The 20,161-nt window shown below is 32.6% G+C and overlaps 1 protein-coding gene across 3 annotated transcripts in view; it reads left to right on the forward strand.

The window, feature by feature from the left end:
• Nucleotides 1-18,384, forward strand: part of LOC118202969 (uncharacterized) — a 51,649-nt gene extending 33,265 nt beyond the window's left edge. For all 3 annotated transcript variants that reach the window (XM_085826927.1, XM_085826928.1, XM_085826929.1), the window contains one exon: nt 13,402-18,384. In XM_085826927.1, coding sequence (XP_085683053.1) covers nt 13,413-16,220 — 2,808 coding nt within the window. In that variant the 5' untranslated portion in view covers nt 13,402-13,412 and the 3' untranslated portion in view covers nt 16,221-18,384. The remainder of the gene's footprint in view (nt 1-13,401) is intronic.
• Nucleotides 18,385-20,161: the final 1,777 nt, after the last annotated feature.

A 20,161-nucleotide genomic window follows, 5' to 3' on the forward strand; every position in this document is an offset into this window, starting at 1 on the left:
CTTCAATTGTTTTTATTCTGACCATACGAGAAACAAATTCAACTTTAGAGAACTGTTTAATTTTCTCAATAACATCTGGCTGAACCAAAGACAAATTAGCACTTGTATCAAGAAGAGCTTCATAAGTCTGAGAACCAATTTTAACTTTAATTATAGGTAGATAATTAGAATTTTCAGAGCTACAAGACAACAATTTGGTAACATTTTTATTTTCATTTCTCTTATTTTCTACTAATTTATTTTGGAATTGATTACTATTTCCTTCAATCCTTTTTTTATATGTATTTTTGTTTGTTGAAATATTTTTTATGCCCCCAGTCTTTACGGATCCTTCCAAGGGATCTAAATTTCGTGTCATATCTCTGGCAAGAATCCGTAGCTAGTTTAAATGATTGTTATGCCCTCTTTTGTATTCATTGTTACTACTGTAAGGATAACAAATTTTGATAATTTCTTTTTCAGTTTATAATATGCTTTAACACATTTCTCCCATGTATGAAATCACTCAGTGCAATAGGAATCGATCAAACATTGTTTTTAATTTGTTATTTATATACTTATATGCATCATTATTTTCACTATATACCACAATCCAATGTTATTTAAATTTACTCCTGATTTAAATATCTTACATATATCTTAAAATATACTTAAAAATAATTCATTAATTTATATCACATGTGCAGCAAATAATAATAGATCACACTCTTCATCTTAAGTTCACAACGTGAATTGAAAAAAGAATTATGATTATTTATTTCAAGTATTTAGGTTCTCAACCTTAAGTTAAAGCCTATTAATCTTTTTTGGGGGGTTGGCACCAAATGTGAGAAAATACGGCATTAAATGTTATAATATCCAAAATGCAATGATAGAATAGATTTAAGTGGCCAAATGTAAACAAACCGCAGTAACCCATAATACTTGAAAATGGGTGATCTAAAAGAAATATGAAATGAAGATAACTTACCACAAAAGATGACAAACAGATACAGTCAAAAGTCTTTAATCCGGACTCGTCTGGACTTTGGCGAATCCGGATTTTGGTTTTTCCGGATTATAGATCATCAGTTTAAATCTGGTAAGATGGCATGCAGAAATTATAAAATTAAAAATATGAAACCGTAATTTATGAAATAAAGAGCAATTATGATCTAAAGGTATCAAAATTTACCAAAAAAAAAAAAAAAAAAAAAAAAAAAAAAAAAAAAAAAAAGCTGAATATTTATTATGTTTACTTTATTAAACATTTCTTTCAACATGTGCATGCATAAAGCATACATTACGCATAGTTGAAATTAGAAAATTTCAACCTGAAAACTATTTTAAATCATGTCAAAGACGGAGTACATCAAGATGAAATACTACATTCAGTAAGGAATTATAAGCCGAATATAGTGCTGACAGATCAACTTCCAGTTCATCCCCCCCCCCAGAGCAGCGTGAAATTGATAAACAGATTTCGGAATGGTTAGAGAAACAAAAGATATGCCTTTATCCATTTTTTGCAGCAATTCCACTTTTTTTTTTTTTGATGGACATCAGAACATGCTTTCGTTTTGTAGATCCTCTTGTAGCTTTGGAATCGGAAATTCTTTTTTTTCATAATCGAAAGTTCATGCTTACTTTTATAAAATTGCTCTAACAGTCTGCAAAAAAATAATAAGCTGGATCCAATTTGAAGATTAAGGAACAACGCAATCTGCATTGTTTAGATAATTTTAGCTTAGCTTATACCGTCCGTTATACATTAAACGTGCATGCATAAACGTATTATGCGCAAACACAAATGCACATGCATAAAAGTATTACGCGCATGCATGAACGCATTATGCGTTGACGCATGCGTAGAAACGTAGGAACGCATTATGCCTCCTAGTTGCTCCACCTCCTAGATCTGCTTTCATTTGAAATCTAAAAATTAACTTGAATATTGATATAGCTAACAGTAAACTTCCGTTTTATGAAGCTTTCATGGATGATTATGTGCTAGACCTGATTCTTTTCCAAACAAATAGATATGCTGAGCAGTGCATGCAAAATAGTGTATTTAGTAGGCATTCTAGAAGAAAAAAAATAGGAACGAACATTGAAAGATAAAATACAGTATTTTTTTGCTTTGGTTAGTCTTCAAGGTGGTATAAAAAAGCCAGTAGTTGAGCAGTATTGAAGTAAGAGGCATTCTACATCTGCACCATTTTTTTCCAAAGTAATGTCATATCGTCATTTCCAGTTAATTGATGGTATTTACATTTTTCAAATGATGAAAAATCTGACATAAATTCTTATGAGTGCCCCAAATTAGTTAAATCTGGCCCATGCCAAAGCATTTGAAAACTCAGTTCCAAGAAGTTGTTACCCCTGAATGAGATGTCACTATAGACGAGAGTCTTATGTTATACAAAGGAAGACTAAGTTGGAAACAATATACACTAAAACACTCTGGATTTGGAATAAAAATGTATATGCTCTTGTTCTTTAGTGGCTTATTGGAACCTTAAAGTATATTAACTGGGTTACAACCTCAGGAACTCTACATGAATTTATGGCACTGACTGCATCAGACAGGCAGAGAACAACTCATTTTCAAAAACTTGTCAGGTGTGCCTACATCAGGCTTTCGGGTTTGTTCTGATCAGCAGGCCTCTCTCTAGACAAGCAGCAGTGGTGACAGCAGCCATTCTTCTGAAATGAATCATGCTGATTATGATTTTACGTCTTATTTTAACATATGCCATTTGACATAAAGTCTACCTGCTATTTACTAAACCTCTAAAGAGCAAGTAGGTGACAAAATAAGACATAAAAGAAAAAATCAACATAAAGCTAAAGTAAAAAGTAAATGAAATGTCACTGATCTGCTTTCAAATATGTCCAACTATTATAAGGGTAAAAATATATAATGCTACCTGATAAATTTTGTAAAGTTGATTTTATTCTCAAATTTGTTTTATAATTATGTTTAATAATAATGCATTCTACTTGTAGATCTATTTTATTCTTGGGATGGTATCACAAAAGGAAAGTTTAAGCATAGCTAATATTTTTTAATGAATTTATTCAATTCCCATTTGTTAATGGATTCTTAGTTTTTTCATTAATGGTCCTTGCTTATTTTCCATTAAGTAATTTTGAAGAAATTTAATTAAGAAATGTGCACGAGTCTTGTATAAAACAAAAACGGAGAGTAGTATATGGAGTACAACAACATAATGGTCGGTGTAGGTCGAATGGACCAGAACCTAAATACTTATTCTGTGATTAAAAAAGGGGGGAAGAAATAGTACAAAAATATATTTTCATCTTTTAGACATCAGTTTATGGGGCGCTTATGTGCTGGGCAAAAAACATGGCGGTAAAGATACAAAGTTACTGTTTCGATTAGATATTATTGACTGATTGAAAAGACTTGCAGCCGTAGGAGAAAGAAAAGGTCGACTTGGAAATTTACCAACTCCACTAAGACTGTCAGAGAGGCAATTTTTAGAGGTGATTCCACCTACAGACCAAAAACTAAGACCCGCAAGACAGAGTGTGTTCGCTGAAAAAAAAATGACGACAAAAGAATTAGAAAAGATACTAGATATTTTTCTCCGGACTGTAACATTGGAGTATGCCTCTCGCCTTGTTTCAAGATGTATCACATCAAATCAGATCTCTGAAAAAACAGGGTAAGTAAACGTACTTGTAGTATTTGTAATCAAACATAATTATTGTAATCGGAAATAATTGTGTAGTAATTTTCCTTTTTTATATGAACAACTGTAAATGTAACTTCCCGGTCAGGTGTACATGAGAGAGAAAAGATTTCATGGGAAAACATTATTATTTTATGTCCTGTAAAAAAGTTGTTATAAATGCTTAAAATAATTAGAAATATTACTTTTAATAACATTTTCCAGCTTACAAATGTAAAATGAACAAAAATATGCAATAAAAAAGAGACATTTTTTGGATCAAATTCATGAAAAAAATGAAACTTTTCAGGTGTTAAACAAAAATAAAAAAAAACACATGCAGTGTTTCAATATGGTTGCTAAGTGCACTGTTGTGGTAAATTTAAATGCATTTATTCAAGAAACCAGGAAAAAAAAAAAGACTAGGGCTTGCTTCTGTGACTATAGATAGCTGCAAGACATTCTGTTGAGAGTTATTATTGTGATACCCATAGAGTGCCAATGTAAACTGTGTTGAATTTGGAAAGAGTGCCCCTGACCCAAGTGTTCTAACAGAAATTAAATTGCTTTCATTTCTTTTACCAACACATAAGTTTAAAGTTGTATTGGTAGCAATCTCTTAAACATTTTACAGATGCTTTTTAGTGTGACAGCAAACCAATCTTGTATTTATTTTGATTAATTATCCATCTAATTTTTCTCAAAACTTGTAGTAAATGGAAGATTTTTCAGCATTAAAAAAAAAAAGAAAAGCATTTTGTTTTAACAGTTACTCAGAAATTAAAAATCATTAATCATCTTGAAAATGGCCAAAAAGTGCAATAAGAGACTTTAACATTTAATTGTTGACAATTTATGATATTAAATCTTGAAATGAAAAATTAATGAAATTTTTATCCAGTTCAGAGATTACCAAAGATTCCAATGAAGGAAAACTTTGCAGCAATCTCAATGTAGGAACTTATATAAAGTACTGCATGAGTAGTTGTCATTCAAATGAAGAGTTGATATTTCAGGGCTGATGCTTAGTCAGAAAGCAAATGATTAAAAAAAAAAAAAAAAATCTGAATTTTCAGATGGTTAGCTTGTTTATTTCAAGAAACATTTGGAATTTGTAAGATGCAGTAAAAAACTTGGCTGCCAGTAGTTAAGCAGCTAGCTGTTGAATATGCTGCTTTTTTCGAAGACTTGGTAAGAAGGAACAGTATAGTATTAGAAAATATTTATAATGTGAGCAAAGCCGGTCTGTTATTTTGATGTCTCCGGACCTTCGAAAATACAAGCATAGATTGACAGTTTTGACTTGTGCCAATGCAACTGGATTGCGCAGAATAAAATTATTAATGACTGAAAAACCGAAACATCCTCAAGCATTGGCAGCTGTGAAACATCTCTCTGTGGCATACTAACATCAAAAGAATCATGGTTAGCTAAGGATATTTTTCTTTATTGGCTCAAAAGCATTTTCACTATATGTCACAGTGAATTGAAATTTTTAAAGAAAATTCAAAGAAAACCAAGTTATGTTACTCATTGGTAACTGCCAAGCACATCCTAGCAAAGAGGATTTGTGTTACAGCAACATTAGAACTGTGTATCTTCCCTGAACATAACTGCTTTGATCAAGCCAATGGATCAATGAATTATCTGAAAAATGGTATATAGGAAAAATTTTATGCGCATTTTCAATGAAAGATGCCATTTATGGTCTAGTGAATGCTTTCAGTTCCTAGCACAATGTAACAACATAATCAAAAGAATCATCCTTAGTTTTATGTAATTATTAATTCTTACTATTTTAGATTTTATAAAAAAGTTATCAGTTAACAACTATTTATCTCTTCCACCTGCAGACTTGGACTAAGCACATTAGTGTACAACATCACTTTATTAGGAGACTGGTGAATGATTTGGTGTTTGACGTCGAATTCATCTAAGTTGAATGATGCGTACTTATTTACAAAAGCTGTAACTGCTATGGACTTGAAAAAGTTTTGCCTAATTGTTTATAGTAATTAAGAACAACAAGTATTGTGCCCATATTATAGAATCAAAGTGCGAATTTTGTTAAGTTTTTTCAAGCATGAAGAAAAGAGGGCCGCTGTTGACTTAATGCTGTGTTGTTTTCCTCATGCAGATTTAGTTCAGAGGCCAGTCGGCGCTAAAATAACGGGGTTGCCGCTGATTGGCCGATGACGTATCATCGGCGGTTTGGTCGTTGTTGTGAATATACTCTGTGTTCGTGAACACGAGTGAGTTCGCTTTCCCCCTTCTTTTGTTGTTTCTAAATGTACAGGCTACTGTTAAAGGCCTAGCTTATTTTATTTAAAGTCATGAAATAAAGATTAGTTTTATTTTATATTAGTCGCAGCACTTATTTAAAGCGAAGTATGCTTTTGCGACTGCTCCAAGCTAACAAGAAGGAGTGGCCAAACAGTGATGAAACTCTGCAAACAGAGAGAGAGACAAGTACAGTAAGAAAATAATAATGATGAATAAATAATCCCCAATGTGAATGCTTCAGATTATAGATCCGCCATCTCTGATGATTTTATCCTTTTTTGCCTTTCTACTTAAATAAATAAAATTAATATCTGCTGTTGTGAAGTGATTAAACTAAGTCTTTTCCATTGAATGTGTTGTATTTGAAGATTTCGTGTTCTTTGAAGAATCTTGAGAGTTACGCATAGTGGTGGGTGTAGAGCCAAGGATCTCTGCTACAGAAGTATAAATTACGCGAAGTTTAAATATTAAACGTAAAATTTAATCAGTGTCTTCTATCCTTAAGATTTAACAACATAGATGAACATACGTTTCAAACTTTGACACGTTAAGGAACATATACGATGGATAACATACGAAATCTACTAGATTGGTACGCTACGAATTGATCCTGCTTAACAGTCCTTTTCATATAGGCAGGTATTTGGCGATGTAGATAGAAAATCCAGAATGCTTCACTAGATTTTTGTTTCCACTGAACTGCTCCTTAGTAGGGCTCCTTGCATCGCATTTCTGCACCACGCTTAAGAGAATCACAGCGGCTTGCCACGTCAGCAAACATCATCAGATAAGCATAGCAGGGAGGTCAGACATCGGGAGCCTCAGAATCGGAAAGATAGACTACCCTTTCTCTGTTCGTCTTCTCCTTGGCAAAAACCATCCGCAGAACTATATAGTTCACCTTTTCTGCTCAGAGCAATCGTGAATGGGAGAAAAGCAAATTTCTGTCTCTAACACTTTCCCTCGAAGAGCTTAAGGGAACAAAATAAAAAAAACGACATTCATTAGTTAAATTTCAAGTCCTAATAAATTCATGTATTTCCTATGTTTGTCCTTGCCGAGATTCTTCGTTAAAATATTGGCTGGCATTTCTGCTGTAGACACATACTTAATGTTAATTTCTTTATTTTCTTATAACTCTCTTATGTAATGGAATTGAGTATTGATGTGTTTTGTTCGAGAGTGATGAACTGGATTTTTCACTAAATGTTGTGCACTTTGATTGTCATTATACAACACAGTTGTTTCTGTTACTTTTTCCAAAAAACCTAACTCTCTCAATAGCAAACGCAAGTGCATCGCTTCCTTTGAAGCTTCAGTTAATGCTATGTATTCTGCTTCAGTTCTTGATAGCGCTACAATTCTTTGCTTGCATGATTTTCAAGAAATCGGGCTTCCTGCCAATATGAATCTATAGCCACTAAATGATTTGTTGTCGAGAGTATTTTCTGAACAGTCCACGTCTACGTAACATTTAAGATTTTCATTTGTTTTGTTATCTTCACATTTATTGTAGGTTTAAGGTATTGTAGTATGCGTTTTGCTTGAATCCAATGAAAATATTTCGGGTTACTGTTAAATTGACTAAGTTTACTAACAGAATTTGCAATTCAGGTCGTGTAGATACAGCTAAGTAAATTAAGGATCCAATTAATGATTGATACTTAATTTTGTACACACTTTCATTTTCTTTGGTGACGTTTGAAGAATTGCAAAGTTTAATGTTGGGATCTAACAGTGTTGATATAGGTTTACATTATTGCATACCGTATTTAGCCAAGAGTTCGTTTATGTATTGAGTCTGGCTAATTGATACATTTTCATTATGCCCGATGCTAATTCCTAAACACTGTTTTGTTTTACCCAAATCCCTCATTTGAAAGGTTTTGCTGAGAGTTTTCTTAATGTGTATCATGGAAGATTCACTTTTAGTCAGAGTTATCGAATCATCTACATAAATAGCGATTATGATACAGTCATCTGTTCCTTTTTGAACGTATATGCAGTTATCTGACGTTAACTAACAGTTTTTGCAAAGTTTCATCTAATTTCAGATTCCACATTCGTTCTGCTTGCTTAAGCCCGTATATTGACTTTTTCAGCTTGCAAACTGTGCCTTCAAAAGTTACAAAAACATTCTGGTTGAGACATGAAGATGTCTTCAATTTTTCCGTTCAGATAAGCTGTTTGGACATCCATTTGATGTATTTTCAGGTCATATTCGGCAGTTGAAGCGAGCAGTGTTCATACAGAGTGAAAAGGTTTCCATATAATCAGTTCCATACTTTTGCGAGCATTCGTTGGCGACGAGTGTGGCTTTGTACCGATGGACTGTGCCGTCTGTTTTTCGCTTTATTCGGAATATCCATTTGCAACCAATGGCCTTTCTATTTTCTGGCAAATCGGTTAATTCCCTTGTATTGTTTTTCATTAACAAATTGTATTCTTGCATAGCTGCTGTCCAGTTATCTGGTCTGGATAAAGCTTCTTCCATAGTTTTTGGATCACCCAAAACTTCAGAATTTACCAAATTAACTTGTTTTTGCTGATAAATTTTTCTTGGTCTGCCTGGTTTTTCCCGTTTAGAGAAACTTAGGTCTTCTTGGTCCTCTTTCTGAACTATGACATTCAATTGTGTTTACTTAATTAGGTTCTGCTTTCCCTTCATTTGGCATTTCAGATTTTTCTTCAACAGGAACAAATTCTATGAATTTCTGTTTGCCTTCAGTTGAAGTTTTTGAGCTTGTTTCAGATTCCGAGTCTTCCAAAAATCTGACATTGTGATTTTGTGTTACTTCAGAAGTTCCAGGTTTCCATAGATGATATGCTTTCGCTTCCTCAGAATATCCGACAAGAACGTATTCTTCACTTTTTTTTTTTTCTAAAGTTGTTAACGCAAAAGCTTTGCTTCCTATGATCCTGAAATGAAATACTGTAGGCTTTCTTTTAGAACATATTTCTTTCGGCGCTTTTTATCTGTTTTTAGTTGCACACCTGTTATGAATATTTTTATATTTTTTTAGGCGACTGTATTCACCTTTTCTGCTCACAATCTTTGAGGTAATGTTGCTTTGAACAGCAGACACATGGCCATTTCAACTAGGGTACGACTGGCACGTTCTGCGTCTGCTGTCGTTGTGGTCTATACTTCACTGAAAATTGGCGTTTAATGCACTGATTTTCTAAGAATTGATTAAATTCTTGACTTTTAAATTCTTTTGCATTATTGCTGTGGAATATTTTCAGTTTACTTCTCAGCCTGAAATTTGTACTTTTTAAATGCTTCAAGGGTTTCAGTTTGTGTAAGGTGTACACAGTAATTTTTAGCGATTTGTCATTGATGAATGTTATGAAGTATTTTGCACCACGTAAAGATGTGACATTCATAGGAGCACATATATCAGTGTGTACAAGTTCAAGTACTTCACGGTTTACTCATCGCTTTTCATTTGGGAACGGTAATCTTGTTTCTTTGTATTTCATACAAGTTTCACAAAGTAGAGTTTGATTATTACATTTTGGAATATTTAGACCTTGTAGCAATTTGTAGGAATGCATTCTTTTTAAATCGGCTAGATTTAAGTGAACACATCTCTCGTGCCATAATTTCAGTCTACTGTTTGAATTATTTATGTTACGCTTTGCAACATTTGAAACCTCAATTACATCCTGTTGATTTACAACATACAGACCATTTTGCTTCAATTTTTACTTTCAATTTTACTTATTTTTGTCTTTAATCCACACATGATTATTTCTTAAGTAAACAGTACGTTTACGTTGAGTTGCTGCATTAACTGAAATTAAGTTCAATTTTAGATTGGGAACATATAATGCATCATTAAGTATTAGGCGTTGTGAACTTGAATAAACTCTTGTATAAATTTTTTGCCTATCCCTTTAACCTCTAAAAATGCATTACAGTACAAAGTCTTTAATCCGGACTCGTCGGGAATTCGGCGACTCCGGATTAGGGGATTTTCTGGATTATAGATCATCAATTTAAATCTGGTAAAATGGCATGCAGAAATTATAAAATTAAAAATATCAAACCGTAATTTATGAAATAAAGAGCAATTATAATCTAAATGGTATCACAATTTGCAAAAAAAAAAGCTTAATATTTATTTGTTTACTTTATTAAACATTTCTTTCAACGTGCACATGCGTAAAGCATACATTACGCATAGTCGAAATTAGAAAATTGCAACCAGAAAACTATTTGATGTGTATTCATGATATTTATAATGAGAGAAATTTGATTTAAATCATATCAAAGGTGGAGTACATCGAGATGAAATACTACATTTAGTAAGTAATTATAAGCCGAATAAAATAAAAGCATCTGCCCTGAAGATGAGAATAGTGCTGACAGATCAACTTCCAGTTCATTGCGCGCTGCGACGTCCCCTCCCCAAAAAAAAAGCAGTGTGAAATTTATAAACAGATTTCGGAAAGGTTAAAGAAACAAAGGATATGCCATTATCTATTTTTTACAGCAATTCCACTTTTTGTTTGATGTACATCGAAACATGCTTTCGCTTTGTAGATCCTTTGGCAGCTCCAGAATTGGAAACTCTTTTTGACATAATCGAAAGTTCAAGCTTACTTTTTATAAAATTGCTCTAACATTCTGCAAAAAATAATAAGCCAAATCCAATTAGAAGATTAAGGAACAGCGCAATCTGCAACATTAACTGAAACGGATAAATAGATAATTTTAGTCTAGCTTATACCGTCCGTTATACATTAAACGCGCATGCGTAAACATATTATGCGCATGCGCAGAAAGTTTGTAGCTTTGAGGTCCGGATTATGGACGTCTGGATTAAAGACTTTGTACTGAATTTGCTAACTGAACTTAACTTTTTGTCTCAGTTACTGACATAAATATACTTTTATCATTGCACATGTGTGCAGTTGCTTCCGAATCAAGGAACCATTTATATCTTCCAAATTCTTGTGTTGTAGTAACAATCGTGAAAGAATTTACTTTAGGGGATTCTTGATTAGGACTTTTGTTTTTGGTTTGCCTACATTCTGATGCTTTTTGGCCTTTTCTGTTACAGTTATAACACTTAAAGGTTTTTGCCTTTTTAGACTTTTTGACGTTGCCGTGATATTTCATAACTAACGCATCCTGAGTTTGTCTGTTTTCTTGCGCTTTAAATTGGCGACTTTTAGCTTCTTCTAGTAACTTAACTTTTAGCATGTTTAAGTCCGGCGATTTATCATGAGATTCTATCGCTATTCTAAAACTTAAATTCTTCGCTTAAGCTACATAATAGGAAAACGGTAAGAAACTCTTCGAAAATTTCAGATCCTATTTTTGCTAATTTATCTACAATTTCGAAGAAACACGTTAAATACTCCTGCATGTTTTTGTTCGTGTTCATCCTTTTTGAGATAAGCTGCTTCATGAGACTAACTTTAGTAATAGGGCCTTAAGGCTGATGAATTTCGTGTAATTTCATCCACGCTTCGTACGAGGTTTAACATTTTTTAATGTGTGATTTTTCACACTAAGAGCAATAATTGCCAAAGCTTTCTGATCTTTTAAAACCCACTTGTCAACTTCGGCTAAGTTACTTTCGTATGTTTCTGGATTGAATAACTGCCCACTCAAGACATTCCAAAGTTCTGACTGGATTAAAACCAGTTTCACTTGAAAACGCCATATTTCAAAATTAATGTTATCCAATTTGTCTATTTGTATATTTTTGTTCATTATGTTCATCTGATACATATACTTTCAGAAAAAAAACAAGGAAAGAAGAGTAATTTTTACCTTGGTTTCCACCAAAAATCACCGATGTTCAACTTATTGCTGGACTTGGTAGGCAAAAACTTTACTCCCTAGCTCCTGGTTACTGGGCAACTGGGCCCATAACCTGTCGTATTTGAAGATTTGGTGTTCTTTGAAGAATCTTGAGAGTTATGCGTAGTGGTGGGTATAGAGCGAAGGATCTCTGCTACAGAAGTATAAATTGCACCAAGCTGAAATATTAAACGTAAAGTTTAATCGGTGTCTTTTATCCTTAAGATTTAACAACATAGATTTGTTACGTTTCAGACTTTGACATGTTAAGAAACTTATACAATGGATAACATACGAAATGTACTACATTGGTACGCTATGAATTGATCCTGCCTAACAGTCTTTTTCATATAGGCAGGTATTTGGCAATGTAGATAGATAATCCAGAATACTTGAGTAGATTCTTGTTTCCACTGAACTGTTCCGTAGTAGAGCTCCTTGCATCATGTTTCTGCGCCACGCTGTAGAAAATCACAGCGGCTGACCACGTCGACAAACATCATCAGGTAGGCATAGCAGGGAGGTCAGATATCAGGACCCTCAGAATCGAGAAGATAGACTACCCTTTCTCTGTTCGTCTCTCTTTGTCTCCTACTCGGCAGGAACCATCCACAGAACTATATGTTCACCTTTTCTACTCAGCGCAATTGTGAACGGGAGAAATGCAAATTTCTGTCTCTAACAGAATGAAATTAAAACTCAAAAAGAATTTCAATTTACAAACATTTAATGCTCATTTCTGCCTACACTTTTTTTTTTTTTTTTTTATGTAAAATAGTATGGTACTTTCTTTACAGACAGCTACCTTTGTTTAACACTAGACTTCTGTAGAGGTAATTGTGAAGACAACTGCTGGTGTTACCAGTTAACTATGTTTATAATAAATTTATCTTATTGCTTAGAGCCTATTAAAGAAAATACTAAAGTGTGATGTATTTGTTTATTAATAACATTACATTATTAAAATTACAAATCATTCACAAAAATAACACAGTTTAACTTAAAAGTTAGCATTTTTATACTTAATTTTCTCAAATACTGTAAATAATTTTTAAAATGCAGGAAATAGAATTTTAGTGTTTGAAAAAAAAAACGTATGTTTTAAAATTTGTTTAATAGCTCTGAAAACATTGACTATTCATACACTGAAATTAGCCTATTTGATTTTATTCTCTTGTATCAGTTTTTTTTCCCTCTAAATAAATTAAGCATCTTATTATTTCTTAAATAATTACTAATTGTTTTATATGTTTTAATAGAACTTGGAGCTTATAAAAGCTACTTCAGTAATCCAAAACTTTTTATTTACACATCACTTCAAATTTAGCTTAGAGAAACCAACTTTTTTAAACATCTCAACCGGAATTGTTACTATGAATAGTAAAAAAGGGAGTCCCAACTTCCTACATCAAATTAGAAAACAATAAATCAAAATAAATTTTATTATATTTCAAATTTATAAATTAATGGTGGACATAACGTGCATATCCTATATCAACATTACCATATATCTTAAATCTGCAATATCAGTATTAAGAAGTCTTTTATATTTTGTAGTATTTATAAGACAAATTGATTTTCTTTCCCTTCCCTCCCATGTAAGTGACTTTTTCTTATTTTCAGATTGTAATACTATGAAGGAAGCTGAAGCCGCTTTTGGGCGGCGTACCCAACAAAACATAAGAAGAGGAAAGAAGATTCGAAAATTTGAAGATGGAATTGAACTTTTCGTTGACTACTTTACTTCAGATTCCGATGAATCTGATGATACTCTTACTACTTCGTCAGCATCGAAATTGAATTATATGCCAGATAAAATGGATTCTGGTCTTGCCACTGAAAGCAATTCTGGTGATATTAAAAATCAAGGTAATTCAAAAAATAAAACTTCTCTTTCTAAGCAATCAGTAAATGCACCAGATTCAGAAGATGCAGTTTCATTTCCCCTGACTGGATCTAAGCCTAGAGTAAACTATCAGAAGATTTATTCGGCAAGCACAAGTCCAAGCACATTTGCAGTCCGCCAAGCACATTTACAGTCCAAAAAAGGCAGTGTTATGCAATCAGGTACAAAACCCAAACACCATTCTGTTAACCGAAGCTTAGTTGATGACTTTACCAAATTTCCTGAAAATGTTTTACCTCATCATGGTGAAAAATCACTAAGTAACTCACATTCAGATTCTGATAAATCATCCCAAGATGTAGTTTCATCTTCCCTGACCGGATCCAAGCATAGAGCATACTATCAGAAAGTTAATTCTCCAAGCTCCAGGCATTTGCAGTCCAAAAAAGGCAGTGTCATGCAATCAAGAACACAAACGAAATGCCATTCTGTTAAGAAACGCTTAGCTGATGACTTTACCAAACTTCCTGAAAATGTTTCACCTTATCATAGTAAAAAACTACTAAGTAATTCAGTTTCAAATTCTGAGAAATCATCCCAGGATGTAACTTCATCTCCCCTGACTAGATCGAAGCATAAAGCATACTATCAGAAAGTTAATTCTCCAAGCACAAGGCATTTGCAGTTAAAAAAAGGCAGTGTCATGCAGCCAGGTACAAAACCCAAGTACCATTCAGTTAAGAAACGCTTAGCTGATGACTTTACCAAACTTCCTGAAAATGTTTCACCTCATCATAGTGAAAAATCACTAAGTAATTCACATTCAGATTCTGAGAAATCATCCCAAGATCTTGCAACATCTGTGACTAGATCTAGACATACAGTTTATGATCAGCAATTTAACACTCCGAGCACAAGGCATAACCTGCGTAAGACTGTTGGGAAATATCCAGTTGATAACTTTAAAGAGTGTCCTGTAACAGTTTCAACTCAATGTCAAACATCCAATCATGAACAAAGTATGTTAACTTCAAATGTTGAAAAATCTGTGCAAGTGTTAAGTGTTGATGTCGATCACTGTTTATCAGATTCTGGTCATAATCTCAATGAAAATTCCGTTCAAAGTAGCAGACAGTTGAGCTACAATAAAGAAAAGAGTTTGGATTTAATTAATGCAAAAGAATTAAAAATGCATAGAAAAGTCAAATGGCTTTCTAAAAGCAACGTGAATTCTAAAAAAAGTGTCACCGTAACTCAAAGTACTGCAGTTAGTAGTAAATCCCCTGTACAGTCACCTGAAAATTTTCAATTTAGGAAGAAGAAGAATCCTGCAGTTATAAGATCTGATACTGAAGATGAGAATTTTGATCAAATCAGCATCAAAAAAATTCATAAATTTAAGTCTAAAATTCCAGTAAAGATACCACCATCACTTTCTAAAGGTACCAACTCATACCACATCACTGCAAAAGATTTGAATTCAGATAAAATTTCTGAAAATGTTGAGAATACAGAAATTTTAGGAACAGTGGTAAATAATGAAATTATAAACTCACATAAAAAAATAGAACAGAAAAATATGCAATCAAGCTTAAATAAAAATTTGAAGAGAAGAAAGGAATTGAATGCAAGTCATGTCAGCGCCAGAATTTCTGCTCCAAGCGATAACAATAATCTGTTGATTGATGATAAGGAAGCAGATGAGATGCCAAATAAGAAACAAATAAAAACTACCAAACGAATTAATAAAAAATTATTAAATAGGAAAAAACAGAAAAGAAAATTTTGTCGAACCAGATATTCAGCTGTACATCCTGGTCATCTTGATGATGCATCCGTATCAGAATTGCCTTCACAAAGGGAAAATCTGCATAATTTTAAAATTAATGATAAGCATGCAAGTAAAAATTCCAAATCCCACTGCTCGAAAACTGAGCATAGCAATATTAGTCGATCACTCATACCTCGTGCCCAATATAGTCCATTAGCTTTTTCAAAAAATGAAAGAATTCAGTTTCGGAAAGATGGCAACATTTCCGTTTCAAGTGCACAAAAACGTTTTCCATTAAGTGAGAATGCGCAAATGAAAAATAAAGTAACTCTTTGTGAAGCAGAAATTGATAAAGCTTCCATTAGGACGCATGAATTTATTAGGAAAACGGAAAATAAAGATTTAAGAACAGTACCAGTTGTCGATGTATCGATAGGTGAGGAAGTACCAGCTGATGTAATCAGACCATTTAGTTCTCTTGTATGGGATTATCCTCAACATAATGACCCTGATTTTGATGACTATATTTTTGCCAAATGTTTTCAATGTAGTTCAAATTTGTCTCAAAGCTCCTATTCAAATTGGGGTTTTATATGCATAAAACCACATCGTCAGAAGCCTCCAGATGTTTCACCTGATGAAGATATCTATTTTAATGTAATTAAAGGCAAAGTTGAAGTAGACCTTCACACGTCGAAATTCGTGCTTAAAAAAGGTGGGTCATTCATTGTGCCACGTGGAAATCATTACAGCATAGCTAATGTACATAAATCAAAGTCCATTCTCGTATTTAACACTACCACGGTTTCAGTTTTGGACAGTTAAAGTGAAAAATAGTTTCAGTATTTATGTCTTAATTATGCATAAAAATCTTCCATTTCTTGTTAATTCTTCTAATTATTATACAGTACAAAGTCTTTAATCCGGAATGATCTATAATCCGGACCTCAAAGCTACAAACTTTCTGTGCATGCGTAAACACATAATGCATTTACGCATGTGCATAATACCTTTATGCATGTGGATAACATGTTTACACATGTGCATTGAATGTATAACGGACAGTATAAGCTAGGCTAAAATTATCTATTTCTGTTAATGTTGCAGATTGCATTGTTCCTTAATCTTCTAATTGGATCCGGCTTATTATTTTTTGTAGACTGTTAGAGCAATTTTATAAAAAGTAAGCTTGAACTTTCGATTATGTCAAAAAGAGTTTCTGATTCTGGAGCTGCCAAAGGATCTACACAGTGAAAGCATGTTTTGATGTACTGCTTCTGATAGTGAAGAAAATGACGGAGAGGTTATTGAAAACGAAAAAGTTTCGATTGACAAGTTATTCAGTATTCTCGACACAGCAATTACAAGACTTGAACGGTGGAACAGAACAAGAAATTATGTCTGTTTATAGAATTAAAAGGAAAGTATTAGCACAATAGCTCAAAATCCGAAGCAACTTGAACAACTTACATTGAAAGAAATGTTTAATAAAGTAAACAAATAAATATTAACCTCTTCCCCCACCTTTTTTTTTTTTTTTTTTTTTTTTTTGTGTGTGTGTAAATTTTTTTGATATCTTTTAGATCATAATTGCTCTGTATTTCATAAATTACGGTTTCATATTTTTAATTTTATAATTTCAGCATGCAATCTTACCAGATTTAAATTGATGATCTATAATCCGGAATCGCCGAAGTTCCGATGAGTCCAGATTAAAGGCTTTGTACTGTATATCATTCTGTGCTCTTAAGTAAAAAATATCTGCTTGTCATGAAGATAGCAAATATATCTGAAGTAAAGAAGTTACTTGCAATTTGGTAATGCTAATTAATGTTCAATTTGTGGACCAAAATCGCTTCCACATTATTTTTACCCATATTTTAAATCTATATATATTGGAGAATTGAAAAATGCATTTTTTTCCCCAAGAAAATATTTTTTATATGGATTTTTATCAGGAGAAACTAAGTTGCCAGAAAAAACCAATTTCAGATGTTATCACCAAAAAAAATTTCTTTTAAATAAATTTCAGTCGAATTACAGCCCATTTCTATTTATTGCATAGCATAAAAAGTAAAATATATAAAATTTAAAATGTAAAGCACTGAGGCAAAAATATCTTAGAAATGCAGTTTAGTATGATAGAGTTCAAAACAGGGTTCAAGGCAAAGTCCAACTTCACAGTCTTTGCACCAGATTTAATAAATCTAATTAATAATTTAATTAAATAATAAAGATAATCGCTGAACATTTTCTAGCAGCCTTTTCTGTAAGAAAAAAGCGGCACTACTAACGATATCTGTTGACCAAAAACATAAACTAAATTCCTAATACTGTATATAATTTATTTCAATGGTTAAATGTGGGGAAACGGGATCCGCTCCTCAATAAAGGAAGAAAAACATATGTCCGCGGAAATCGCGGGATGAGCAAATTTTGCTACAGTTGAGTTGCCCGGGGAAATTGCGGGATGATCAGCCAGAGGGTAAAAATATAATTTTAAATCAGACAGAAAAAGTTAAGATATAATAACATGCCAAACAAGTATTAATTTAGAAGTCAAACAACAAAAGTCAGTGTTATATTTTCAAATTTTCACATGACTAGTTTCCATGTTTTTACCGAATCATCATCCTCAGCTGCAAAAGCACTCTGAGGATGATTGTTCGGTAAAACCATGGAAACTAGTCCTGTGAAAATTTGAAACTATAACGCTGATTTTTGTTGTTGGACTTCTAAATTAAAACAGAAAAGATATTAACTCTTCCCCATCTGTATTGGAACATGAGAACATATCAAGCCAATATTGGAGAGAAATTTAGCAGTGTGTTTTAATTTTTAAATGCTGCATTGTTTGTAATGTTTATGTGATGTAAACTTCATTGAATTAATGTAAATTGTTGATATTTTTATTACAAAGTGTTTTAAATGATTCAGATAACATGCAATCATTATTTTGTTATCCAGGAAATAAATAAACTGTTAGATATTTTGGTGCAAATTTTATTGTCAAAATCATTTTCACCAGAAAAGTGGTTAAAATAGTTAATGGTTCCTCTGGTTAAATTTAAATGGTTATTTTGAAATGTTTGTTAACACAAAATAAATGTACAGTGGCAGATTTTCGATTTGTTTCAGATTTGGATAGCTATAATAACCTAACTAAGGTATTGAAAATTACAGTAAATGCTTAAAGATTCACTGGTAAACTTGAAAACAACAAGTAGAAATGGGACTTTACACTGCCGAACTTGTAAGGACACAAGAGGACTGGATAAAGTAAGCTATTGTGTGCCCTTCTGAATTAGAATTCCTTAACCCTTTGAGGTTCTGTGCATAAAAAAAAATTTTTTTGGAAAAAATAACTTTTCGCATAGATAACTAGACCCTTATACAATGTTATTTCATGTGAAAAAAGAGGTAAACCTAGGGTAATTCATGGCATGGTGGGATACCGTTTGTCCCACCTTGCACATAGAGCAGTAAAATGGCATCTTTGCCACAGCATAAATTCTCCCAACATGCTTATCTAAAGTGCTAGTTTTAGCAACCAAATGAAAATGCAAGATATAAAAAATGTTTTTGAAAATTATCTAGAAAATATTGATCATATTTGCAAAATAAATGCTTTTTTCAAAAAAATTACATAATTTAAAAAAAATCGCTCTTTGTATGACTTTTTAGATATTTTTTAATGATTTCATAATAGATTTGAAACAGAGAAGGTTTTCGCTCCAGTACTTTATTTGCTACAGGTTTGAAAAGGAAGATATTTAGAAGGCCATCATGATTCACATTTCACCTCTTTCCTCTGCTTAAGATATTTTTCTATGGTGAATCACACTTACATATCCATTCAGTATACAATGACATTTCATGTTACAGAGTTTTATTTTCATTTCTTTTGGAAAAAATACTAAATATTTTTCAAGTTTTAACATTATTGCAATTTATTAAAAAATATAAATTTGCATTATCAACATATAAAAGGAACATGATAATTTAAAAAAATATTTGAACAGTGCTGCCATCTACTAGTAGCAATTCCTACATGTGCAGTGGGACGTATTTCGTCCCACCTTTTAATTTCAACCATTCTTAATTAATGTATATGAATTTAAATAATAATTTTTTTAGAAAAGGAAACTTTCACATAAAAATATTCATTCTAACACCAAAAGTTGTTCAGACGATTTAAATTGCATTAGAAGTAAATAAAAAACTGCTTCAAAATTAATCCTTCAAAGAATTTTTATTTTGCATTGTTTCCAGGAAAGAATGCTAGTGCTGCCATCTGTTATACATTTAGAGAACTAAAAGGTGTAATTGTCTGCATTTTAAATGGAATTTTGCAGGTTTCATCTGGGAGATAAAAACTAGTAAAAAAAGGGTGGGACACCTGGCATCCCACTGCCCATCAAACATGGTAAACAAATTCCTAAGGAATCCTATCTTTATCAGCTAGCACCATTTTTTGATGAAAATGCTGCTTTGCGTGAGAGAGTTAGGCTTAAACAAAGCGGTTTTCCAAAAAAAAAAAAAAAAAAAAAGTCATCATAGATACAAAATTTGCTGTATTTGCACCATCATCAAAGGTGTGAAAAGCAAGGCCCGAACCCGCAATACAAGTCCTTAGTATCAGCTGAATTTTCTACTGAGCGAATTAAGTCCAGGCCAAAAGTTTCTTACCTGAAAAATAGGTTTTCAGACTCCACCGTCAGGAAACTGAGTAGGCATCTGTGTTTCTCTGAAAATAGCAATAAATG

This window comes from Stegodyphus dumicola, chromosome 11 (assembly GCF_044657685.1).
Source record: "Stegodyphus dumicola isolate Sdum_Otavi_A_Nest chromosome 11, ASM4465768v1".
Lineage (NCBI taxonomy): Eukaryota > Metazoa > Arthropoda > Arachnida > Araneae > Eresidae > Stegodyphus > Stegodyphus dumicola.